General features: G+C 44.9%; 1 protein-coding gene across 2 annotated transcripts in view; it reads left to right on the forward strand.

The window, feature by feature from the left end:
• Window positions 1-25,553, forward strand: part of NCALD (neurocalcin delta) — a 57,711-nt gene extending 32,158 nt beyond the window's left edge. The window contains exons 2-5 of one of the 2 annotated variants that reach the window (XM_056484032.1): window positions 7,995-8,391; window positions 14,551-14,656; window positions 15,474-15,593; window positions 16,759-25,553. In XM_056484032.1, coding sequence (XP_056340007.1) covers window positions 8,014-8,391; window positions 14,551-14,656; window positions 15,474-15,571 — 582 coding nt within the window. In that variant the 5' untranslated portion in view covers window positions 7,995-8,013 and the 3' untranslated portion in view covers window positions 15,572-15,593; window positions 16,759-25,553. Of the gene's footprint in view, window positions 1-7,994; window positions 8,392-14,550; window positions 14,657-15,473 lie in introns of both variants that reach the window. The other variant, XM_056484031.1, reaches the window with a different exon arrangement.
• Window positions 25,554-26,733: the final 1,180 nt, after the last annotated feature.

Genomic DNA, 26,733 nt, shown 5'->3' on the forward strand with positions numbered 1-26,733 from the left:
AATTAAATAGCAAGACCTTTTCTGAGTGTGAGAGGAGGGGTAAACAAATCTGTATTAGTTCTTCCTCTTTTGTCTGGTTTATCTTTTTTTTTTTCTCGTTTCTCATTAAGGAAGAATAGGTAACTTTCAAGCCATTCTGGATGGGTGGAGCCTTGCTGGCCCTGGGGAATGACTGTCCAACACTCACAGCATTATTTTTGCCCTGCTCATAGAGTAGAGGCAGCACTTCCAAAAGAGACTCCAGACAGCCCAGGACTCTGAGAAAGGCTGAAGTGCCAGATACCCTTGTGTGCACACAGGAGCCTGCATTCACACCCTCCTACACCATGCAGGGTCACTGTAGCATCTGGGAACATGGATTTCTTTGTATGTACCTCCAGCAGCCCTTTTCCATTTGTCTTCAGTGCCTGAAGTTACACCTTAACTGAGCAGACAGCCTTCCTAAAGATTCCTAGGTGTGCCCTGTCTGAAGCAGCAGAGATTTTGTACAAAGTACAAAAGAAGATAGCTTTATTTCCCCTCTGTGATAGCCAGGCTGTTGATGCAGCAGCATCAAGTACCTGATTGCCAGAAGGTGGAGGACAGACCTGACTGCCCCTGCAACCAAAATCTGATGGGTAGAGGTAGCCCATTACAGACACTGCCCTTTGGTGGATAGATGTACACCAGATTTCAGTCAGGAGCAGCTTCAGAAACAAGCTCTGGGTCTGTAAGGCAGGGCTTTAAGATGGAAAGAGTGACCAGCCATGACTGAGAGAGGAGTCAGTACACAGTGGGTCACACTCTACAAATGCTCATAACATGCTCATGTGCCTAATCATCCTTTTTGTACCACCAGGAAATGCTTTGGAAACACCTTTTCACTGATACTGAAGGTGATGCAAAGGTGAGGGGTGAGACTGTGTTGGTCTCAAAACAGCTCCAGCTGAGGCTGTGAGCATTGCTGGGAGTGACAAGCACAGGCTCTTGTCTAGTTAACCCACTGGTGCTGGAGACCCCAGCATTTACTGATGGGCACTGCCTTTCTCCTGCATCCCCTCCTCCACCCTCACACCAGCCCTCATTGCTAAAATGCACAAAGGAATTATGAGAAACAGGAGCAGCTGTAGCATTTCTCAGCCAGGACAAATCTGAAGGGAGGAGAGCTGGGCTTTTGATGTTACCCATGAGCATCTCCAAGTTTGAAACTTGTGAACTCTGAGCAGCTGCTCCTGCTTGGACTGCCCACCTCAACCAAAACACACAGCTATGAAGGATTTGCTTTTATTTTTTGTTTTGAGTTTCTTCTGGGGTTCCAAGAAAGCACAGAACAAATACTGTCAAAGGAGAAATTAGGGGCACCTTTGGTAAGGGAAGGATTCTTAGTAAGGGACTAGAAAAACAGGAAGGTGACACTAAAAACAAGAACTTAGAGCAGTGAAAATGTCAGGGTCCTGGAATCAAACTAATCCTGACACAAAATGAGTGAATATTGTGATGAACATGTTTGGAATTGGATAGCACATGACTCCTCTTCCTTCTATTGATGAACAAAGCATAAATACTTCATGATGATCCCAAAGTGAGATCCACATCTCTTCCTTGCATTTTTTCCTCTTAATTTCTTCATTAGTCTTCATTCCTCCTTTTTGATGTCAGCAATAGTTTTAGCCAGACATATTTGGGTACTTGTTTTACTGCACTGCAAATCTGTTTGCTCCTGTTCTCTCTGAATATTAATAAGAAAATGACAGATTTTTTAATGAATCTTGCTCATTAATTTCATACAGTTTCTGCACTTTTCCAATAGAAAGAGATAAATGGAGGGTGGTAAGGCTTGAAATTTTATTCTGCATGTATTTATTTTTTTGTTAAGGCCCTGCGTGGTTTTTAATAAATTTGGCTTTCTTTCAAAAATATATTCCAAGATGCTGTTAAAAAATAATAAGCAAAAGCCTTTCTTGGCAAGCATCTCCACACTGGCTACTCAAATGAACGTGTGAAAACAAACCAGAAATAGCCAGAAGGAAGCAAAGTGGCTGCTTCCAAGAGCTGGGGGGGCTGTTTTCTGTGGGATGGAAATAATTTAAAAAAAAATAAAAACCTCTTGACCAGGCAGTGCTAGAGACAAAAACCAGAGAAGTTGCTCTTCCCAGCACAGCTCCTGCTGCTGTGACTATGCACTGTGTCCCACCAGGGATCCTGCACTGGCACTGGAATTTCCAGTGGGACAGTGGAGAGAAGTGCTGGAGGTGGCTCTGACCTTATGAGAGAAATTTGGCTTTTATACAGATTGTGTTCACCAAGCCTTGACTTTTTCAAATGCACATAACTTCCCCCTTTCTGTAAGGGCATGGGCATAGATGAACCAGAGCTGCATTTGATCACTAATAACAACACTGGATGACAAATAACAACAGAGTTTGCAGAGACTGACACATTGTGGTGAACTGGTATCTGGTATCTGAAGCAATGACAGCAGCTGACAGAAGGGAAGGAAGAGTAGTTCTAATTTGGTGAAGTTTGATAACAGGGCAAAATTTTGGCTGGGAAGCCCTGGGGAAATATCTCCAGACAAAGTTTCATGATCCAAGATGCACTTGATACCCCTCCACTCACTGCTGGGTAAGGGGGTGACATACTGCAAGGTTTGGTCAACCAGGACAGAGCAGCACCCCTCCTCTGAGCTTGAGACAGGGCTGAGCTGACAGGGACAGGCAGGGAATGAGCTGGCAGGGCTGCCAGAAAGTGATGGCAGAAGAATTCAGCATGAGCCAGAGCCCTTTGTGCTGGGCTGTGCAGGCAGTGACAGAACACTGCTGGTGGGTAGACCATGAAAGAAGGTGACATCCCTGCCATTTCCAGATGTGCAGACAGCTTGAGAAATGGATGAGTCCACCTGTCACACATCCAGGTTTTCAGTAATGATCTGACAGGAGGAAAACCACAGCAGTGATGGTGAGTGGAGAATTTCACTCATACCTCAGAGGGGCATTGCCACAGCGACTGACTTGTGCTGGAGCTCTGCTTTCTCACCATTGTTAGGTAGCAGAGCTGGCTCAGAGTGATGTTGTCCTGCTCAGCCTTTAGTTCACTCCAGCAGTCATCAGGAGCTTGTGCAGCTGCTTGGCAGAGATTGAAATCCCACGATTGCTAGTCTAGGGAAAATTCTCAAATTATGTGTTAGAAATGCATTAAAGACAGCATTGCACCCATAAGTGGATTATTTATTGGAAACAGGTCAAACTGTGTGTTAGAAATCAAGAAACAGAAGTTTCTGAAGACAAAAATCACAAAATGGAACTTTCATTGCTTCTTTCTGAAAAGTTTTCTGCTTTAATTTTTACAGAGTTGGTGTCTGTAGCCAAGCCTGTGGTGTGATTCACCTTGCTGTTCCCACCAGAAAAAGATCAGGCAGGACTTGTTTTCAGACTGATTATTCAGACCTCTGGGGTGCTTTGTACCCTGTTAGCTATGAAGTACCAAATAGCCTAAAATTTCCATTTTTAGAACAAGGCTTCCCTGCACAAATGCCCCCTTCTCATAATACTTTTTACCAGCACAAGACTTCCCCTAAATGAAAATTAAGAGGTTGTCTTTGGCAGAAAGAGCTCAATTAAAAAAAAAAAATGCATGGAGTTTTCTTTAAATGATGGGTGTCAGGTTTGAAGAGTAAAAGCACTGCTCGAAACGTGTTGCTAGAACCTGCTCATGGTAGCAAACCTTCAACAGGAAAAAAGAAAACCTTCATTTTTTGAGGAAATACGTTTCATTGCATGTTTGCATTGCCTGTTGGTTTGCACTGCCCTGGTTGCAGTGGCTGGCTGTGTGCCCCTGGCTGCTGCATCTCCCCAGCTGCTGCAGGGCTGCTGCTCCAGCAGGCAGTGTTTGCCTCACTGAGGTTTCACACTGAGCTGTGTGTGAGCAGCAGCTGCTGGCAGGGACTGTGGCTGCACAGGTGCTCTCTGCCCTTCTGCCCTGGCAGAGCTCCCTGTGCCAGGAGAAGCTGCAAGAGCAGCACTGTCTTTCTGTGTCTGTCTGTCTGTCTGACCTGCTGCACCCAGGGAAAGCCAGCAGGGCACTGCCACTCTCTGCTCATGCTGAATCCTCACAGCCAGCTCTGTCAAACACTTCTGTCATCTTCATCTTAGCAATTCTGCACCTGGACCTGAATAGAGGAGCTCCAAGGATTTCCTTTAAGGAGCATGGCCTAAGACATCTCCTCCAATAATCAATGAACAGGGATTCTTTCCATAGCAGCTGCTTTGAAACACTTTATGACACTTTACTTCCTGATATTCTGTAGTTGTTGGCTGAAATGGTGTGAGCCTTTCAAGTCATAAACACATCACATTCTTTTACCAAAAAATATTGCTTTAAGAATTAAGACCTTTTGATATGTTCTATGTAGTAAGTCATTCATATATATTATATCTGACACCATTGTATGAGAGGAAGTAATTGCAGAAATTACTTCATTAACCACTTAATTTGTCTTTTTTTTTTACTCCTACAACATTTCTCAGTATAGTCAATATTTAACTTGGCCATTGGGATTGTTGTTGACTACTTACCTACTGACTTGCTGTATTTTGAACTTTAAATCATTTATTAGAAATTTGAAAGATCTACAGAAATGATAAAGTGTGAAAAGATGCCTAAAATAATTTTTCAATTTTATTTTGTTCTGTGCATTTATATATCTGGCATCCTCTTAGCTTACTGCACTCTGCCTATAATCCCATCTATTATGAAGAATCAGACAGTCTATGAAGTGATTGTAAGGATCTTCAAGCATCTTCAATGATTTTCTGTACTTGGACTGCAAAAACATTTTGGTCTGTTGTTGATGGATAAAATAGGCACAATGAATCCAATTGCTGTGGTTCCCAGAACACCATCCATTAAAAAGGAACAATTTGGAGGGCAAAGAACATGGTAAAAATTCATCACAAGGGGACTCAGGAATAATGCTACTATTTCTGACTGCATCACCTGGCATCACAGTAGCTGTGGATTTCAATCTTGTACTGCAAGTCACATATGGTTAGCTCTCCCTTCCTCCCTGGAGATCACAGGTTTTTCTGGATGTGATGTTCTGCAAGGTTCTGTGGTTTTTATTGTTTAGTGAAAACACGTTGCATTTACAACATTGTGCAGCTATGAAGGAGTTACTTTTTAGAGTGAAATACAGTCTGATTGGCCACCTCTTGAAGGACACTGCCTGCATCTTACCTCACTATATCATTTTTCAGAAGACTCTGGATTAGAAATGTGCAAGCTGAGTTTTCCATTTCCAAATGTTCAAGTTATTAAGAAGGGGATTATAGGCTAATTCTAGCTCATTCCTACCTTGCACCTAGTCAGCAGTCTGGTGTGGAAGGTGCTGCCCCTGGCACTGAGGAGGAGCTGCTGGCCAGGGGTTTTGGCAGCTGCTGCCTGTGCTGGGGTTCTGTTAAACTGTGCCACTGCAAACTCAGCCTGGCCACTTCCCTTGTCCAGCTGCTCTTCCATCCCATCCATGGCAGACCATGTTGTTTGGCCTGACATAAAGCCTTCTGGCTGTCCTAATGTGATCCATTCCCTGAGCTAATTCCCAGCTTGTTTGTTATGGGCCCCATCCAACACCTGTGGGAGGCAACACAACATTCATCTGCCTCTTGGACCAAGCCTATGGAACAAGGACTTTTTTGCTATCTTCAGGGCATCAGGAGCTTGGATTGCTTAAAAACTGTGCATCATATTTTGATCAGGATGAAAACGTAAAAGGCAGTAGAAAAAAATTACCTTTGAGGTGGCATCATCCATTTTCCAAGTGTTTTGGAGGCACTTTGGAGGAAAATATATTGTTTGGTCAACACAGACAACCAAGCCCCTGAAACTGTCAGGAGATGGAAAGGCCCCATGGGTAAGGATTCTCCACCCTTCCCATCCTCCTGGGTGTGACCAGGGAAGCCTGTTCTCCATGAGCTGTGTAGGCAGTGTGTTCAGACAGGACATATAGTCACCAAACTATGATGCTGCTTGGGTTTTGCCTTTTTTCTTTTATATGTTCTCTGTATTCTTCACACATGTATTTGTAACTATTGTTTTAGTGACTAGTTTTCCCAGTACTTTTCCATAGCCTTTCCCTAGGCAAGAAGACCAAATTCCAGAGCTCCAGGCCCTAGGGGTACAAGACCCCAATGCTGTCTTGGTTCTTACTGGAAACCAAGGCTGAGAGTGATGAGAGAACTCCAAAGAAATGTCTTGACCTGAAGGAAAATGGTATCACCACTTGTCCTCCTAATTAGTGCTTTCCATCAATTATGCTAATTTCATAAAAGCCATAAAATCTGTTCACCCCTAGAGAGGGTAGGCTTTTGCAGACTTCATTCCCTAACTGCCCCTGAAGGCCTTCCAATAAATATCCACTCTTATATTACCTCCTTACTAAAACTATATTGAGTTTCATTTCCACGTTGGCAAAAAGGAAACAGACAGCCATTAGTGAATCCTGGAGATACAGATGGATATAAGATGGATCCCATAGTTTTACACTTAAGAAATACAGCATTTTGGTCATTTTGGTCCAAGAACACAGGAAATTAAAGAATCAGTCCTTTAGCTGGGAGTTCAAAGTCTTTGGGGAGAAAGGAAGCTTCCCACAAGAAAAAAAAAAGCAGCATCAGCCTAGGGGAACCTCAGTTTCTCTTCCTCAAAGCCAAACAGAAGAGACAGTGGATTAGCTTCTAATGGTGGCACATTTTTCAGTAGCTGCTTCTGTCGTGTATTGATACTGTCTGTATCATTCTTCATCTTTTAAAAGTAGTATCTTGGTTAAGAAAGAACATTTTATTGAATGCTCATTATCCATTCCAGCCATCATTATTAAATCCATTTGTGGGCAAGAGACTCCATTCTGACAACAGTGTGAGTCATGTTTAAATTATTTTGCAATTCTACTTTAGTCATCCATACATCATATCTTAGTTGTGACTGTCATTCGTGTGACAGATTCTCAGGCAGGTTTCTGTCAATGGTGAAGGTCTTCCCACACTAATGTTAAGCTTACAGTAAAACTGATGTTGCCTTTTGGAGCCAACACACTCAGGCTCCAAAACTTAAAACCTAAAGGCATTAGACATTAGTAAATGTGCTACACAATGTGATATGTACCAACTTGCCTCAATGAAATATAATTAAGGTGATTTAATATAATGCTTCTTAATGGTTAATTTAAGGGAAATGAATTTCCAATTTCATTGTCTAGGTACTTTTTTTTCTCCTTTTTTTTTTTTAAGAGGTTTTTTCAAAGAGCTATGACCACCCAGATTACGATTAATTACAGATTTTTGCTACAAGAAAGATTAAAAAACACAGTAATAGTTTGAATGGGGGAACCCACCGCTGATAAAATCTCTTCAGATTATATCTTAATTCTGAAGTAAAATGGGAATTGGTCTGTGCCAAACAGAAGAGGCAGTTTCTGTGCTGCTTTCTGGTTATAAAGATATATATATATATATATATATAGGGCTTTGGAGCTGCTGGTTTCAGCACACACTGCAGTTGCCCCTTGGTTCCATTTTGGAATAAGACCAGGGGAACACAGGCCTTTGTGTCACTCTGGTTTCCACCAGAGATGTAAAAATTGATCTCATTAGGCCAGGTCCTCAGGACAGCTGGGTGATGGGATGGAGGGTGTGCTGCAGCACACTGCTACTGCTTAGCTGTGCCTTGCAATTCCACTGCTTACCTCGTGATCTCAAGGGCAAAACAGAATGGCAATAAATTCAGTGTAATTGCTGCTCTCCAGACTGTCAAAAGACAATGTAACCCACATGTAGATTAAGTTTATTAATTTTTTCAGAGTATACATGTAGTGCTGGACATTGTCCAAGGTTTCATTTGACACCCAAGAGTGAACTATCATCAGAAAATTCAGAATAGAGCATACTGTTGTTCTGCACCCTCCAAGCTAATCAGTATCAATAATTACTAATAATTTATATGTGTTTGTTTTTGGTCTGCAGGTAATACTTTAGCTCCAATATGGGAAAGCAGAACAGCAAACTACGCCCTGAAGTCATGCAGGATTTGCTGGAAAGTACAGACTTTACAGAACACGAGATCCAGGAGTGGTACAAAGGCTTCTTGAGAGACTGCCCAAGCGGACATTTATCTATGGAGGAGTTTAAAAAAATATATGGAAACTTTTTTCCTTACGGGGACGCTTCTAAGTTTGCAGAGCACGTATTCCGCACCTTCGACGCCAACGGAGACGGGACCATCGACTTCAGAGAATTCATCATCGCCCTGAGCGTGACGTCCAGAGGAAAACTGGAGCAGAAGCTGAAGTGGGCCTTCAGTATGTACGACCTTGATGGGAATGGCTACATCAGTAAGTCAGAGATGCTGGAAATCGTGCAGGTATGTGCTGCTCAAGGCACCTGGGCTCCCCCTCGCAGCAAATTGTGAAGCAAGGTTGTGCTGAGACACTGAAGGAAAAACTGGCAGCACTGGTTTGTAATCCTCTATAACTGCTTGGGTATAAAGTGCTATTTCATTTGGCAAAGATTATGTCACAATTCAAGCTACAGCTTAAAATCCACTGCAAGTTCTTCCAGAGCAACAGGCTGCATGGATATTTCTTCCCTAGGAGGGCTCGAGCACAGCAACTAACCTGCTGATAAATATGATTCTCTAACCTGTCAATTAATTATGATTAATTACAGTTGAACCAAGAAGGTATATTAGAACAATCAGGCAATGTACTTTTAATGAAGGCAGGTTCCCTCCACAGTAAGAATCAAATCTACTTTGAAATCATTTTATTATGAAGAACCAACTCACATATTATAAAGGTGTTTTGTCTGCTTAATTCCAGTTAGGTCAGCATTATAGAATCCTCCTAGCTGTCCTCATACTAAGTTGACAGCATAGATAAACCTTATCTGAGTAGAGGATGATTCCATACATGGCTTCTTTTGTTGTGTTTTCTTGTTGTGCTAGTAAGAGTCCCACTTCAATGGTTTTCTCCAACATGCTTTTGCCCTTGAGGCACATCACTCTATTGAAAGATTTAAAAAATTTTTATATGGCAGTGTATTTACACAGCTTGAATCTGTATAATGCAGCACTGTCAAAAAAAAAACCAAATTAAAAAAAAAAAGGAAAGCCTATTATCAAGATCCTTTCCTTTCCCTGGAAATTTTGAAGTGCTAACAATATACTGTATTATTCAGACTTATATTTGCACTGAAAACCAAGGGAAAGTAATGCACACAAATTACAGACTGTGATGGCAAGCTGTGTGTAGGGAGTAGCCTAATGGGTGATGCTCCTGTCTTTCTACCAGGGCCCTTCTCACACCCTTCAAACAGTGGCCAATACAATTGCAAATCTAGAGTTTGTTTTCTTTCACTTGGTCTGTTTTGTGTCCCTGTGTTGGAGTTGAGGAGCAGGACCTCCTCTCTGTGCCATGACAAACCCTATTCAATATTTGCATTAGAAGATCCTCTGTTCCTTACAAATCTTCCTCTCCCCAAGCAGGGTAAGCAGCCTGTCAGTTATTGTTTTCCTGGCTGTATTTCTCCTCTTGAAGAAACAAAGAGAATCCCAAAAGAACAATGTAGAGCATAGGAAACACGAGGAGCCAAAGCCAGGGGACCATCACTCCTCAGGAGGGGACACCTGGGGCTGCAGGACCCTCCCTGCTGTCCAGGAGCCCAGGAAGGCTCAGTGCTGACAGGCAGCACAAACCCCCAGGCAAGGAAATCCACAGACAGGCAGAACAAGGCCACAAATTCGTCCATGTCACATGAAATGAAAATAGCAGTGGCTGGATTTTCTGCAGTGAGCCAAACAAGGACCAGCAAAGCTGGAAGCTTCTTCCAGTTACCCTAGATCTACTTGCCAACAAGTCTAGAGGCTGGAATGCTCTGCCTCCTCTTCATATTTCTGTCAGTACCAAATCACAGCATTGTCTTTCACAGCCATGATGCCTTCATCAGAGAAAATTGCAGCTTAGGGGTCAGGGTAGGGCAGCATTGTGTCCATGTGTGTATCCAACCCTGAGCAGCACTTTGTGCACAGCCCTCAGCCTGCCACTCCAGACATCCCTCTGCATCCTCAGGAGCTTTGGCTCTCTCCTCCTTTCAGACTGAATGTGAAACTCAACTGCATGGTGCTTATAATCTCACCTCATTTTGAGGGACCACACAAAAAGCAGTTATGGAAGGGAAGTGAACAGCCTGAAAAACAGTTATTTCTGTACTCTGGATTGGCAGCAATTTTTAAACCCCAAAAGCTGCCCTTTCAGTGATGGAGCTTCCCCTAAGGCAATGAGCTTCTGGATCTCACCCTGTTCTCTTCTGTCAGGTTGTTTGAATGCACTGGTCTCCCTGCATTGCACTGGTCACCAGGAGATCCTCCCAGTGGGATGGGATTTGTTGTGTAGTCTCTGCAAACCTGTTCAAGCTGATATCTGAAACTGAAGCAGATGAGCACATTTTCTTGCTTTGTTGAGAGGTTCCTTTGAAGTACAGTGATTAGATACAAGAAGCCAGCAAACAACTATCACTTTCATTTATAAAAGATGATTATTTTTTCATATGGAATGACAGGATTCTCTATCAAATGTCTTTCTGGGGGCCCTCAGCCATCACAATTTTTCTGAAAGTGAAAATCAGAACTCTGACACAGCTCTGATATATGTCTCAAAGGAACCTATTGCAAGTCCCTTATCTAGCATACATTTGCAAATTGATAGAGCAGGATTAAGTTTTCATTTGGATTTTTGCCTGAGACAGTACATCAAAATGAATGCTAAAAGAAACACCTTTAGTCTAAAAGTCTTAGTTTCACAAAAAAATGCTGTCCCTGTTACTGTGGAATTACTGTATTTTAAATAGCAGAGGGGCAAGGCACACTTTTCTTCTTTTTCAGTCTGTTTTTCTTTGTGCTTTTTTGAAAAAGTGCAGTGATTTCTTTCTCTGCAGTGATTTCTTTCTTTGCAGTGATTTTCACTGTTGTGCTGATGCTTCCTTGCATTTTCTTGCCATTGCTCTGGCTAATCTAACAGCACTGCAGGCACTGCAGGCACTGCATTCAGGACATTGGGGTAACAGGGGTGGCAGCAGCAGACTGGACCAGCAGGATTGCTGGCTAAAGTGTCCCACAGGAGCCCCCACCACTGGCCAGTGCCAGGCAGCTCTCTCAGGCCTGTTTTCCTTGCAGAGGGATGTGCTAGATGGCAAAGCAGCTGCATTCCCTTAAGCTCCATCGTGCCCTTAACCAGGCAGGCACAGCCCAGTGCTCTCACCATTCCTGTCCAGGAGCAGTTCTCCAAAAATCCCTGCTTGCAGATCCACATGGAGCCAACTGCACAGTTTGGAAGCTGAAGGACTTTAGTGGTGGCTCACAGTTGTAGAGCCTCAAAACAGAAGGTGCACAGGATACTGCTGTACTTACCAGGCAAGCACATCTGCAGACTGCTGTGGGAAGAGGCTTCATAGCCTGCCCTCTTGACAGACCTGGTCACAGCTCCTCTCAGATTCATGCCTCAGGCTTTTCATGTCTCCCATATGTTTACCTATAATCTAAATAGACCAGTCCACTCAAAAATAGCTGCAAACCAGTTAGAAGATTTGTTCCCCTTACTGAAACAGGACATATTTGGCTAGTCTCTTAAAATAAGAGTTCAAATGGGAGATGGAAACCTTGTTCTAAGGATACATTTTTTCACTGTATGGACTCAAAAGGCATTTTAAGAATACTGAGCAGAGACAAGAATAACACTTTCAGTCTAATAAAAACAGAGCACACACGTTTCACTTGCTGGGATAGCTTATTTGCAAGCCAGGAAGACACAGAAGCTGGTGTGGGAAAAAGCAAAAGCTGATATGGCTCTGTAAAGACAGTGTCAAAAATCTCCACAAGACTGAGAGGAAAACAATTTTTTTCAGACCAGTCATTCACTTCATGAGACTTCTAGGCATCAGAATTTATTTCAACAGAGTAAAAAGAATCGACTGAAAATGTGTGCTGCCATTGCTGCTGCCACCACCATAATGAGCTTTCTGACAGTCTGCCCAGCACACCAGGGAAATCAGCCCTCACCAAAGCTTCTGAGTGCAGCAGAGGCAGCCAGAAACTGGGAGCAAAACCTGTGTGAGTGGGCAAAGGGCTGGGATTTGCCCTAAAATCACCCATTGCTGGAGCTGGAAAATGAAAGGAGAGAGTTCAGCAGGGCAGCAGATGAGGCTGGAGCCTGTGCTTGCTCCACAGGGCTCTGGAGGCACAACTTGAGGGATTCAGGGGTGCCAGGGAGCTCTGAGGAACACTCCTGCTCAGCTGTCAAAGCTGCCCTGACTCAGGACACTGCTGACAGGTATCAGCTTCCAGTGCTGAGCACCACTGATGGTTTCCAGCCCAGCCTCTGGAGTGGAAGCCCTGCAGCCTTTCAGTGCCCAGGGTTAGTCCAGCCCAGCTCCATGTAATTATTGCATGAAACCAAATTCCTTTCAGAATTTGCTCTTTCAAACATACAATAAAGGGTTTTGTGTAGTTGCACTGAATTAATATGGGGCAAGTCTCAAGATTCTTAATCAGCTTCAGCTGGCTTTTCCTTTAGGAAAACTTCCCAATGAACTTCTGAGTAAGGACATAAGAATTTGTCCAGAGTAACCATTTTCAGCATGAAAGGAACGCTCACTATGTTATTCCCATCTGGCTTTCCTAGAATATCTCATCTGTTATTCCCTTCACACGCCTCTGTGAAAAGGACCCTGTAGGATGAAGTCATCCTGAAGTGCTTTTTTTGTCCTAAAAATCTGCATATTCTTACTATGGTTACTTTGATCAGGGTAAACATGCCCTCACTCCCAGTCTGGGGCATTCCTCCCACACTTTCAATGCAGATTCTCTGCTTTGCTGTCCTCTCACCCAGAGAGAAGGAGTGACCCCTCCACCTCTCTTCCTACCCCAGACAAAAGCCAGACAGCTTCAAATGCTTAAACACTGGCAGATTTATAAGCCTCCTCTCTGCTCTGACCCTTGCAAGCCTTGCATGCTGATGAGGATGAGCAAGGTCTAAACTCTTACTGTCCACCCTCTCCAGTTTTTTCCTTCCCTATTGCCTTCATCCCCCAGCTCCCCCATCCCTGTGTTAATGTGCTTGCACGTTCATCCTTTCTTCTGTGCTCCTGGAATCAGAGCACCATGGCTGTGTGGACAGCATCCCTGCCTCCACTGGGGCTCTGCCCAGCACTCTGGAGCACAAATTCTCCTGGGAGAAGTGAAGGGTGAGCTGTTGGCAGAGGAGAAGCCAGCAAGGTGGCCAAGGAAGAGGATGATCCCTAGTCTGAGTGTAAAATGTCTGTGCTGCTTACTGGCATCCTCCATCTGTGCTGTTACATTCCTGGAGCCTGTCCTTGGGGATCCTGAGCCAGAGGATCTGAGCTGCTAGGCAGAGTGCCTTCATGAAGGAGAGAGGGGAGAGGGGTAACCCAATGAGAAATCTTGGCTTACCCCAAAGATCCCCCTCCCAAAGCAGGAGGAAAGGAAGAACAAACAAATAAAGCAGTCAGGAGACAGCAGGTGACAGCCAATGAGTTGCAGTGGGCAGCAGAAGGGGCCAGTTGGATCAGGGCAATGCTGCCTTGTGCTGGGATGTGCTGCCCATCCACATGGCTGGGAGGAGCCCCCAAGGCCAGCACCCTGCAGCCCTCTGGGTGCTGCTGCTCTCCCAGGTGGGCACTGCAGATCCCCAGCACAAAGCCCTGGTGTTTACTGCTGCTGCATGCTCAGGTTTGCCACCAGGGTTTGGGTAACCAGTGCACAGACAGATCCTCATCCTCGTTTCCAAACTAACATTACCCCTCTTTCAGGAGCAGCTGGTACCAAAGGTGACAAATGCATTTGTCTGTGCAGAGAATAGCTATGGGTGGTAGTGGTGCTCTGTAGGACCAGAACATCTGGTCTCTGTGGAGCAAATTGTGAAAGGCATTTTGAGCTGTGCACACACCAGCCCCCAATGAAAAGGCCACCTCTTTGATGGCCACCTCCAGTCTTTGTCATCTGTGAGATACAGCAAATGCAAGGAGTAGTGACTCTCTCTCCCCACAGACAGGATGCTGACAGGGAGATGGGGCAGAAGCAAAGGCAGGGTGAGGAGACAAGTGTGGTGAGGATGAAGCCTGTGTGGCCAAAGCATGGAGATTCATCACAGCATGGGACACGACCTTGGTGGTCTGGCTGTTCCTCCAGGCTCTGGGAGCTGCCACAGCCTAATATGTTGTACAAATGATAAATTTGTCCAAAGACTGTTCTAATAAGGAAAAATGTAACCTTAGTCCAAACCCAGATGGTGTTTGACCATGACTAAATAAAGAAACACAGTATTTCATAAAGGGGAGTGAAGAGGGAAGCTGCATGCACTGGTGCCACCCAGCACCCTCAGCATCCAAAGAGCAGGTCTTGCTGCTGCTCCAAGGATATTCTGCCTGCCTCTGTCAGGAGAAGGTCATCAGACCCTTGCATCAAGATAACATGCTTCTAACCAGCCCTTTGCTCCTGTCTGTCTCACAGGCAATCTATAAGATGGTTTCTTCCGTAATGAAGATGCCAGAAGACGAGTCAACACCAGAGAAGAGGACTGAGAAGATCTTCCGCCAGATGGACACCAACCGTGACGGTAGGCACCCAGGAGGGTGCTGGGGCTCCCAGCCCCTGGGATGGTCTGCAAGCCCAGCAGGGCACAGGCAGGCAGGACTTCACCCTGCAGGGCTGCTTTCCCGGGATTCTCCTGGCTTCCCCAGCTTCCTTCCACCTTGCCTGTCTGTTGTACTGCACTAAGTTATGGTTTGTATATTGCACTGGATGGTTTGTCCTGCATTCACAGGGTCTGTGGAGTTCGTTCAGAACTCCCTTCACCCCTCCCCACCAGCGGGATTTCATTAGTTGTGGTTCTGTTTTTACCCTCCCCTCTACCCAAGTTTAAAATTCCCTGCCATGTTCTCTCTCTCTTCCCTTGGAATCCATTTGGGAATAAACTCCTGCATAATATCCCGGGAAAAGGGAGCCCTGCTAGCCCGGTACAGCATGAGACTCTTAATCTCAGGGTTGTGGGTTCGACCCCACGTTGGGCGCCAGCTGCGGGTTTCTTCCTTCTCTCTGGTCCCTCTGGCTAGCTCCAGACCAGGGGAGAGTGAAGAACCCACGTGGATAAAGGCAAAAGACAAAGGAGGCTCCCTTTTCCCAGGACAGAGTTCAGCAATTTATTCCTGAAGGGATTCCAAGGGAAGGGAAAAAACCAAAGCACAACCAATGGGATCACGCTGGCGGGGAGGGGTGAAGGGAGTTCTGAACCAGCTCCACAAACCCTGGGGAATACAGGACAAACCATCCAGTGCAATGTACAAACCCTAACTTAGTGCAGCACAACACCTGTCCAGAGGCTTGTCAGGTGTGTGCAGCCCAGCAGGTGTGCTAAGTAACCCTTTCTTTTCCAGGAAAGCTCTCTCTGGAAGAGTTCATCCGAGGCGCCAAGAGCGACCCGTCCATAGTGCGTCTCCTGCAGTGTGACCCCAGCAGTGCCGGGCAGTTCTGAACCTGTCCTTTGGATTAATTATGTACCTGCTTTTTTTTTTTTTTTTCTCCTTGCCAAACAACATTCATGGTAGTGTTGCCTCTGTATGGCCAATTATGCCTTCATTTGTGGCATCTTATAGCTTATTTTGTTGTGGATTAATTATAAGAATGCTGAATTGCTCTTAACAATTTGTCCAGAGCACGAGCAGTACTGTTTTAAACAGATATTGTGGTGTTATCATTGTTTTTAAATTTCCATTTTGTTTTTGTTTGTTTGTTTGTTTGTTTGTATCTGTTTTGGAAAGTATGTGTTGAGGAGGAGTAAACCAACAACAAACCCCTTGGCAGCAAGACACACTGACAGATTTTAGATTGCTGCTTTAGTTGTTAGGTATTCACCTGCAGGACCTGAAAGTGTAGTAAGGCTGAACCAAAGGGGTTGTGATGGGTGGGGTAGGATTCACCTGGAACCTCCTCTCCTGCCCAGGAGGCACCAGCTAAGATCAAAGGCAGGACTGGGAAGAAGTATGGAAGTGCAAAACATGTGTGGGGTGTATCATCCACTCCTATGCCTCGTTGTTTCAATGCTGTGAACACTTTCCAGATTGTGAAGGAGAAGGGACAAAATGAAGGTTGACTTTTCTTTACCAGGTTTACAGTGGTTGAAGTCATATCTGGCTTTATCTGTAAATTCAGCAATTTGCAATCCTGATCTCCAAATCCACAACTGACAATACCTCTTGCCGTTTGGGATCAGCAAAAGCAGACACAGACATGAAAAGCTGGGTCTTGGCAATGAACTTAAGGGAGATACATGTTGAATGTGAAATTTTCAGGTTAGTCATAGAGCAGTTGCTACTAGGGAGAGTGGGCATTCTTGTGAGGAACTCACCTGCAGCAGCTCCAGCTAAGGCACACCTGCTGCTCTGAATGCTCTTGCACAGCAGGAAGTTTTGGGGGTGTGTTTGTCTCTCTCCGTGTAGCTAACAGAGTTTCTGGGCCTGCTCTTAGGGGAAGGCTGTCATCAAAACTTGTTTTAAACATGAAATTGTAGCATTTATATTTCATTTATTTTAGTAAAGTTCAAAAAATCTGTACTGAAATGAGGAAATGGTACGCTTTATGATATATTTATATATATAAAAAATTAAAACAAAAAAAGATCAGCTCTTGAGAGAAATGTTGAATGTTTATCTTTCCGCCTAGGTACAGGAGATCTGAAATTTGCTGCTGCAGAATTTTATCCTCTGGTCAAAGTTGCTGTATGCAAAGCTAGTACACACATGTGGGATTTCTTAGGGACTTCACAAGCGCTGTTGCAAAAGAAGAGCTGGAAAAGCTTTAGAACAGAAGGCATTATTCTGACTAAATTGGCGTTAATCAGTCATTAGCTGAAGTCTGCTTTGTGATCCTGTTGGAGAGCTACCCATGCAGGCAGGCACGGTGTTGGGAATTCATGAGCTCGTTAGAGCAACCTTTGTCTGACAGGCAAAGCTGGCATTGTGTCAAGTGACCTTGTAGATGCTAATCCCCAGTAGCCTTAATTTAAAAAAAAACAAGTAAAAGAAGTCTGCTTTGCAGATGATGATTAGCTAAGTACTAATTAGAAGTCATGAATAATCTTCTGTGGTACACTAACTAGCATGTACAATAACTGACAGAAGCAATCCTATACTCAATTTTTCTATAGTATTTGCTTTGCCAGGTGTGAAGGGCAAAGCATATTAAGAGAAAATAAAAGTAAATTGAAAATAACATTGTTAATCTGTTGTACTAAAATTTTTATGAGTGGCTAATGGCACTCAATAAATGTCTTCAAGCACACATCTTTGTCTCAAACAATCAGAAAAATCCAATTGATGATGTATTTCCATTACATTCATCAAAATACTGAGCTGAGATGAGTGTGAGAAAATAAGAAAGTAAAGGGGGCCCAACCACAGACACAATAGATTTTATTACCCAGCACTTTCAGGTGTCACAAGCAACACTGGCAAGTTTTGCACCAATTCTTCTGGCTGATGAAAATGTTCCCTATCTCCTTCTCCCAGATATTAATTAGACACCATGTGCACAAATCTAACCCTTGGAAGGACAGTCTGCCTGCCTTCCTCAAGGTAATTTTCTGCTTTTTCTGGAGAGGTTCTGGCCCTCTCTCCCATGCCCATCACCTCAAGGATTTTGACAGTCATGTACTCCAGGGCTGTTTTCCAGCAGAAGGCTGGCCAGACTGCTGGGGGCTGGAAGGAAGGTCAGTGGGCATGCCCTGGTCAGATCTGCCAGCCAGGAATGGCCAGTGCTGCTGCCCCAGCTGCTCCAGGGTGCTCCATCACCATCCTTGGGGGGACAGCACAGTGACACCACAGAGCCCTGCTGAGCTTCCAACCCCCTGGCTGGGGGCAGGCACCCACGTCCAAGGCAGCCCAGACCTGTGGAAGGCTTACTCCACTTACTGAAGGTGAACTCAGATACCTTCTATGGTTCCATCTTCTTCTTAATGCTGGGAAAGCAGCTGCATGTGACTGAAGCTTTTAAAATGCTGCCTTTTATTTAAGTGACTGCATACCACCTCTTTTTCATTCTACAAGATACTTCTGGCTCAGAACCTAATCTCTCAGTTTGTTTTTGCTCAGTAGTTTTGGGGTGTTGGGGCCAGGCTCACCTCCTGTGTCACTCCCACACAACACATGTTTGAAAGCACAACCTGTGCTGTGACCCCAGGCCAGCAGACATGTAATGCATCCCACAGTTCACAAAATTTGGAATAATAAGAATTAGCTTACAGCTGCAGAGGTCATGGCTGCAGATAAGGCTATTGTCTAAACATTTACAGAGTGAACTAAGGTTATTCTTTTACCTGACTGCCACTGGTGATTGGTATTATTTTAAATGATTAACTATTCCTTTCTTTCTCTCCCTCTGCATGTACTTAAAGAGTGAGTAGTAGCTGAAGTTGTGATAGGAACACCTGCAGACCTCAAATCAGCAGGATAATCTGCACCTCAGATTGAAATTTTCTGCTTTGCTGTCATTTGGATTTGCAAGCATAACTGCCTTCATAAAGCTTTTGAAGGCAAAGTGGTGTATCCTGTATAAAATAGCTCAGTAATCAGACTTTTGAGTGATTCATTAGCAATATCTCCACACAGGAAGGATGGCACATATTATTTCATATCACCTCTCAAGTTTGTAGATGCATTCTCTAGTTTTACTTGAATGTGCAAGAGGCAGCCCTCACTATGTGTTGTCCAAAGGATTAAATGAGTACATCACACATGTGGACTGAACTCATGGAAAATGCCAGTCCCGTTTATCTGATGTTCCCAGTCAGCTTGTCAAACTCTGGGCCAGAAGATGTGGAGTGAGGACTATGACTTGTGAGTTTTGCAATAGCCTGTCTCTGTTTTAGGGTGATTTGGGAAGGGAAAAGGGAACACAACCCTTTTAAAACCAACACGTGTTCTTGTGAGCACGTAGAGTTTGAGAGGGACTGAAGAAACATTTATGTTTCAACATCATTTGAAGCCCTGTCAGTTCACAGCTCAATGATGTTCCTGAGGTATCCAGGGCTATGCTGTTCTTAGGAGCCTGTAGGATTTTTATCTTCTTCCTGAAACATTCTGTCCTTTGTTGTTCTGTGTTATAAGGCATAACCTCCACATTTTCTGCTGCTTAAAACAGTAATCCAGAAGTGTGTAAATTCCATAGCTGGATGAGGTCTGTGTGCAGAAATATTGCACACCAGCACAGGAGGCAGTCACACATGACCAGAGGTTTGATCACTGTCTCTGGGGGCTGAGCCCCAGGACTCTCCCCACTGATGGCAGAAGTGCAATAATGCAGCTTAGCTTGATTTTCTTCCCCTGCAGATCAGGTTAAGTCGCATTACCTTGCATTTGCTGTGGGCACAGCCTGGTCCCAGCTGACTCATGGAAACTTGGTGTACTGTGGTAACTTGATGAACTTGATGTTGAGCCCTAATCTGCAGACTAAGCTGAGATGAGAAGATGGCCTTGGCCATATGTCTCACTCAGTCCATGTGACCAGAGAACACGGTGACAAGTGGCAGGTCCCTGGGGACATGGGCAGTGAGAAGGGAATATCCTGCCTCAGAACAACTGCCTGAGCTGAGCTGCCTCCTTTTAAAACTCTCCTTTCTAGCACTGCTGGTGTAAGATGCAACATGACAGCAATACAGCAGGTCAGGATGGAGGAGGCATCCTTCAAGAGGTTCCTTTTGCAGTTTAGCCTACAAGTGCCAAGTGAAACAATCAGACAAGGCTGATTGCTGGCTGGACAAGTCTTCCTGAACCCAGTACACCACCTGTACACTTCCAGTTCACCATCACCTCCTTTCCTCTTTGTCATGGTGCTCCCTCAGTTTCCTGGCATGGCAGCCCTGGGCTCAGCAGTCAGAGGCTGGGACCTGCAACAAGCCTGGTGGAGAATATTTCACCTGCCCTTTGCAGAGGCATTTGGATGCATTCCTTTGCTCCATGTCTTACTAAGTGGGATCTCATTTAGGAGTCTTATTAAAGAGGGGAAAGTTGTTTTCCTTGATGTCACAGGCTGAACTTGTGCTTAGAAATGCAGAGAAACTTGGCAAGTGCCAGAGAGCTGAGCAGTGCTCAGAGCTGCATGCAGAGTTTTCCACTGATTGTGCAGCAGGCAGCTAAGATAAACAGCAGAGATATGTCAGACACATGGTGTGATGTGTGTGAGATAGGGCTTGACTAGAAATGGCACCTTCTACGTGAGCAGCTCTGTCTGCTGCTCATTCTGTCAGAGGTGCTGACAAAATGCACTCTAAAATTAAGCAGCAGAGCTGTTCACCATACCCTGGCAGGCAGTGAACAAACAGCTCCCAGGATGAGCACAAGGTTTTCCCCAAGTGCAGCTGAGGACAAAACATTGCCTGTAGGAGTTCATTCCTGGTCATGGTAGAAAAGAAGAAGGGGAAGCTCCGTGGATTCTCAAAGCCCAGGTGTCATTTTGAAGGCTGGGGACAGTGGAATGAGCACCTGTGTTTTAAGCACTTAGAAAAGACAGCAGGGATTGTAAACTGGCATGGAAATCAGTGATATTATAAACCAGGCCACTGCTGGGGCACTGCAGAAGCCATTAGGTGCCTCTGGCCTTCAGTGATGGAAGCATCAGCTGGATGTGTCAGTCTCCTTGCCCCTTGCAGAAACTAGCCCTGTATACCATGGGTATCTAAACAGCATCCCTTATTCCATCCAGGCTTTTGCTGCTGCTGTTTCCAAATTATCCATACTGAGGAGTTGTTTCTGGGGTGAGGATTTTCACAGGATAAGATATAAAGCTTTTCAGATGTACTGTCCATATCTTAACAAGATGGAAAGGCCAGGTGCAAGGGGCTTCTCATTGTTTCCCACAGGCTGTGTTATTTTAAAGTGCAGCTGGGATTAAGCTATCACCTGTAAAATGCTGACTAATAAGCAAAGCAAAGAAAGAGTTGTAGTGAACAATATGAAAAGACTAGAGAAATGAAAAACTGTAAAGACATGCCTGCCTGTAGCCCAGGGTCTGGATTTACACAGTGAAACCCTCTGACAGCAGCCAGCACAGAGCAGCTCCTCTACTCCAGCCCAGTCAGTGGCACCTCCTGGGCTGCTCCAGCCCTGTGTGTGGAGGCTGGGGCTCTGCTCCTGCCTCAGACATGCTGTCTGAGATTATTGGGCAGGCTGAGGGCTTCCTAGATCTCGAGGCACACAGCAGCCACCCACGCTCTGGGTATTCACTTACTGTGCCCCTGAGATGTTTCAGATCTTCCCCTCTCGCCCTGACCTTATACCAAAGATGTTCTCACCTTCCCAGGGCGTGTGCTCAGGGTGTCCAGCTCTCCAAGTCTTTGCAGCCACCTCCCAGCTGCCATCCCCAGCCTCTGTGTGCACAGATAACAAACACCAGCCCTTGACATGTGGAGGAGCCAAGCTTGAGGCACCTTAATGGAACAGCTTCTTATTTGGTTTCCCATCTTTGGCTCACCTGTGTGTACCACACTATTTCCTATTATTAAGTAATGGCATATTAAACATTTTATGGGCACACTGAACCCCTGAAACAGCAGTTTGCATTACTGTGTATGTGTTGGTTGAGGCAGTGCAGACTGAATCAGCCTGGGGCTCGCTCTCTGCTGCCCTGCTTTATCCACAAGAGCTGGTTTATTCCAGGCTGGAGCAGCACCTTCCTGTGCATCCCCATGCAGTGCCCCAGTCCTGGGAGCACCCAGGTGCTGTGGACCAAGAGATAATTTTGGCATAATTCTATCAGCTGGAAATACTTCTTCTTCTCTGTCAAAAACAAGAGTTGGGGGTGTGACCTCTTGTCTTCTCCTCCCTGGGGACAGGAGTTTCAGCAGTGTTCAGGGCTGGCCTCACGTTTCCCCACCAAATGGGATGACAGGATGATGGTGATTAGCAAACCCACCTGAGAAAATCCTCTTAGATTCTAAACTTCATTTGTGCTGCTCATTGGCTGCACTCAGAGGGAAGATTAATGGGTCCAGTGTGGTGGCTTGGGGGAGAGCTTGCAGTTCCTTGCCACCACCTTATTTCCTGTCATTATTCCCATTTGCAGGGCAACCAGATAGTTTTTTATTTTTTTTTTTTCTGGAAGAAATGAAAATTCAAGTCCAGGGTTTCAATGCAGTAAGGATCTAAAGACATCATGCTTGATGTTAGTGGTACAAATGTTCCACAAAATCATGTTTCTTTGGTATTTTGTGTTTAGTTTACTTATTCATGTTTTAAGCATGACTGTGATTTATTTCATTATTTTGGATCCTCTTAGATTCAGCCCAGCTGGTCCTTCAGCTCTTATGGAGAAGTCCCAATGATCACAAGAGCAGAACTGACTGAGAATTACTAGCAAGGTGGGCACATCATGCCTGGTACAAATGAAGAGCTTAATTACCTTAGGGATTTTTTTGTCTGCACACTTGCTTCAAGGAGACAAATTGAGCTGCATTTCCATTTGTTTATCTCTTCCACTCACTCACTTCAATTCCATCCTAGCAGTCTTGTAGGTAACATTTGTATATTCCACATTATTTTGCTCTGGAACTTGAAGTGACCAATATTGTCTTCCTCTGACAGGAGTACTTAGTAAGTTTTAATTTTTAAATGCTGCTGAGTGAGTGATGTGATGGATGCAAAAGTAATTACACATTTGTGTGCTGGCTTTGGCTGTGATAGTTAATTTTCCTCACAGTAGGCTGGAATGAGGGTCAGGTTTGGATTTGTGCTGGAAATAGTGTTGCTAACAGAGGGATGTTTTCATTTTTGCTGAGCAGTGCTCACATGGTGTCAAGGACTTTTCTGCTTCCTGCCCCACACCATCAGCCAGGGAGCTTGAGGTGCACATGGAGATGGGATGGGACAGGCAGGACAGCTGACCCCAGCTGACCCCAGGAACACCCCAGACCATGGTCAGCATATAAAGAGGCAGAGGAAAGGAGGAGGAAGAGGGTGACACATTCAGAGGGATGTCATTTGTCTTCCCAAGTCACCATTAGCTGTGATGGAGCCCTGTTTACTGGGGATGGCTGAACACCTGCCTGCCCATGGGAATTGGTGAATTAATGCCTTGCTTTGCTTGTGCATGGGCCTTTTGTGTTCCCTATTAAACTGTCCTTATCATGGTTTTCTCACTTTTACCCTTCCAAATTCTCTTTTCCATCCCACTAGATGGGAGTGAATGAGTGGCTTTGTGGGACTTAGTTGCTGTCTGGGATTAAATCACAACAATTTGTTTAAATTTGGGCAGATATCTTTCATGTCATAGAAACTAATAAATTGAGATAAAACATGGCCAAGAGCTGAATGGATCAAAGAGTCCAGTTCCTATTTAAGCCCATGACCATTCCACAGGGAGAGCTTTCTCTGTTCCCTCAGGCTGTTGCCTCATTGCAGCATAGAGTAGACATAACAAATTGAATTCTTAATGATCTACTATGAGCAGACTCACTGCAGCAGCATGGAGTTCAGTATATCCTGTGTCTTGGCAAAATTAGATACCTCTCTAGATGAATGCTTTGTAAGCAAACCTACATATCCTAAGAAAGACTTTTACTATTCAGAAAGGAGAGGGACAACTATGAATTAAATTAATTTGGTCCGCATATTTTTCTTACAGCTGTCTAGAATTGCATGTGTCCTGTGTGGTGTTGCCTGTAGCTGTTGTGATGTGTTAATTTCCCCCTCTGGCTCTGTTGTAAGCTCATCTGGTGGTTCTCCAGCTGGTTCTCTGCCAGGCAAAGCCCATGAGAAGGACATGAAGAGGTGAGCAGCTTCCAGGCACACCAGGGGCAGCTTTTGGGGATGTGCCCTGTGCTGTTCCATCTTTGGGAGCCTGTACCTACAGACCAGCATGTTAAACCTGCCTGATAAAATGGAAGTAGATGATCAGGCCACCAAGGAGATGGAGAATTTGGAGGAGGGTTGTGTGTGTTTTGTGCCCCCCAGCACGTGCACGGTTCCCCCAGCTATTAGCTCCCAGTTAGGTCCTTTCCTGAGCTCTTAGTGTTAGAATAAAGTTTTCTTATGCTGATAATGTATTTGTATTATGCAACTTACTCAGAAAACAGAAGATTATCTTTCTGTGGCTGTCCCCTCCTCTCGAGAAGCTGTTCTCCCCTGTACATACGATATGCAGAATGTATGGGAGTCTTACCAGCGTTGGTTTGCATTTTTAAGACTGTACTAATTAATGTGTGATACTATTGTGTTTTTGTAGTGGCATCTTTGATGTAAGATGTAAAAACTATTTAATTTTTTTTTTGTTATTGTTCTGCTTTTAGAGGTAGCACCAAGGACTGCATGTTCACTAGAACCAGCCTTTTCAGGGGCTGCCATAGCTGCACGCAGGCACCGGTGTTCACCCGGCACGTAGCACCTGCGTCCTTTTAACAGGGGTCAGTTTTGAGTGGAAACTAATTCTTCCTGCAAATCTAGTTTTGTCTTTCCCTCTCTCAGATCCAAGGCTCCCCCTCCCACGCTGTGTGCCAGCCCTGGCCCCAGGAGCAGGCCTGGGAGGAATGTCTCCTGACTCGGGGCACCCCGCTGGCATCGGGCTCTCACCCCACAGCTCACCCCATGCACGCTCCTTGGAACCTGGATTTCCTGGGAACTGCTGGCTGTGCCAGCACAAAAACGGTGGGCTCACATTGCAAGACCATTTGTGCAAGTGACTTTAAAATGAATTAACTAAAATTGAGGGGAATTAAGGAAAAGAAGAGCCTGAGCGGCTATTCTAGGGTCAGAATCTTATTGGGGTGCTTAATATAGCAAGAATTGGGGTAAGTCCCTAAAAGACAGGACCATTTGGGTGGCTTAGGTCTACGTTTCTTGTCAGGTTCAGAGAGTGAAGTGGGGCTCAGATCCAGCCTTTCAGGCAGGCTGTGTTCCTAGATAGACTGAGCCTGAGATGCTTCTCCAGATAGTTTTGTGGGCCAAAAGACAAGACATGCTGCAGCTTAGGAGTTACTTTTCTTTCAGGTTTTTTTTTTTTTCTTTCATTTTAATAGAGAAAGCAGTTCAAACTGCACCTGGCAAAATGACTGACTTCAAAAGCATGTTTTTCCTTGTTATATAGACACTCACAAAGCAGCATTGCGTGGCTAAAAAGGCACATTTGTGACAGTTTCTTTCTCAGTGCCAAAATATATAAGCAGTATTGTTTGAAGGGAAATGAAAATTTTTTTACTGTATTGTTATTACTGTTGAACAAATATATTGTTTTTAAATGTTAGATTTTGAAGACTTTTGTATTGTAAATTGTTTTGTGACACGGTGCTTTTTCATACTGGAATTACTGATTGCACCTAAATATTAATTATTGCTTTCTTATATAAATATGTGACCTTGAACAATCTTGATGAAAACCAATGTGTGGTGGATACCAACAGTTCAAAAACATTCACCTACTGAAATCCCCTAAATGTTCTTTCCTACTAATAAACATTCTGCTGCAGCTAGCAATGGTGTGCCATGTGCTTTACTCCCTTCACTGTGCAGCCTTAAAGCCTCACTGCTGTAGGAAAATTCCAGGTTCAGGGGGCTTTTTTAGCCCCTAATGACTATGACACCATCAAGGGAGCAGGATGTGGCAAGGGAGCATGGGCTGGCAGGGTGGCTGTGGTTAGTCGCTCAGAGATGTGGCTGATGAGGCAGCAGCAGAGCTTGTCACAGCAGGGGCTCCTGCCAGCCTCAGACAGACTCTGGGGGGGCTGGCTGATGCTTCTGTGCACGCTCCTTCAGCTCCTCAAATTTTTACCTAGGTTAAATTTGGAGCTGGGATTAGCTGAGTACAAAAAGTAATTTAAAGCCTACTGGAAGGTAACAGAAACCAGTGCCTATTTTCTTTTGAGATTAATAAAAATAGCCTATTTGTGGAACTGCACATTAATATGAGCTTGAGACAGGCTGGAGCCTGAATGAAGCATCAGTTACAGTATTCAGGTATCTCCTGTGCTCGGTGCAAACAGGCTTTGTTACACAAGCTTCCAGTGTGCCAGACTCCCTGTGATGTACACTCTCCTCGCCCTCCCCTTAGGGCCACCGTAGGATTTAGCATAAAAAGACTGGGTGTGAGGAGGTGTTTGTTTGTACAGGGGTGTTAAATCCTCCACTCACCAGCCTTGCTGTCCCTCATCTCGCTGTCTGCCCCAGGCACTGGAGCGTGTTGCACTCCCACAATCCCGGAGCGGACCTCCTCCACCTGCGGGAGGGGGAACCTGTGATCCTGCAGCTCCTGGCCATCTGTGAGTAGCGTGCTCCAGAATCTGTCGCTGTTTTCTGCAGCACAGGTTGAGCCAAGAGACTGGGAAGGTGCTGAACAGCACAGCTTTGCTGCTCCAGTTTTGGTCAGGAGCTGGAGGTGGAGTGTTTTGCTCCCTGCTCCAAAAAGGGGTCAGTTCTTCTTAATGACCTTTAATCAAGGTGTCCCGAGTCACCTTGTAAAGCCTGGCTCAGCCGTGCCAGGCACAGTCCCACCCTGAGCACGCAGTGGGTGCTGTGGTTCCCATCAGCCAGCACACTCTCACCCCTCCACGGCCCCGCAGATGGAGCACTGCCAACCACGCGGCCTTAAAGCATTTGCATTTTAAGAGCCACTCAGTAAAACTGCTTCCTATAAAACATAATTAAACATCTAGCACAG

The sequence above is a fragment of the Oenanthe melanoleuca genome, chromosome 2, assembly GCF_029582105.1.
Source record: "Oenanthe melanoleuca isolate GR-GAL-2019-014 chromosome 2, OMel1.0, whole genome shotgun sequence".
In the NCBI taxonomy this organism is placed as follows: Eukaryota; Metazoa; Chordata; class Aves; order Passeriformes; family Muscicapidae; genus Oenanthe; species Oenanthe melanoleuca.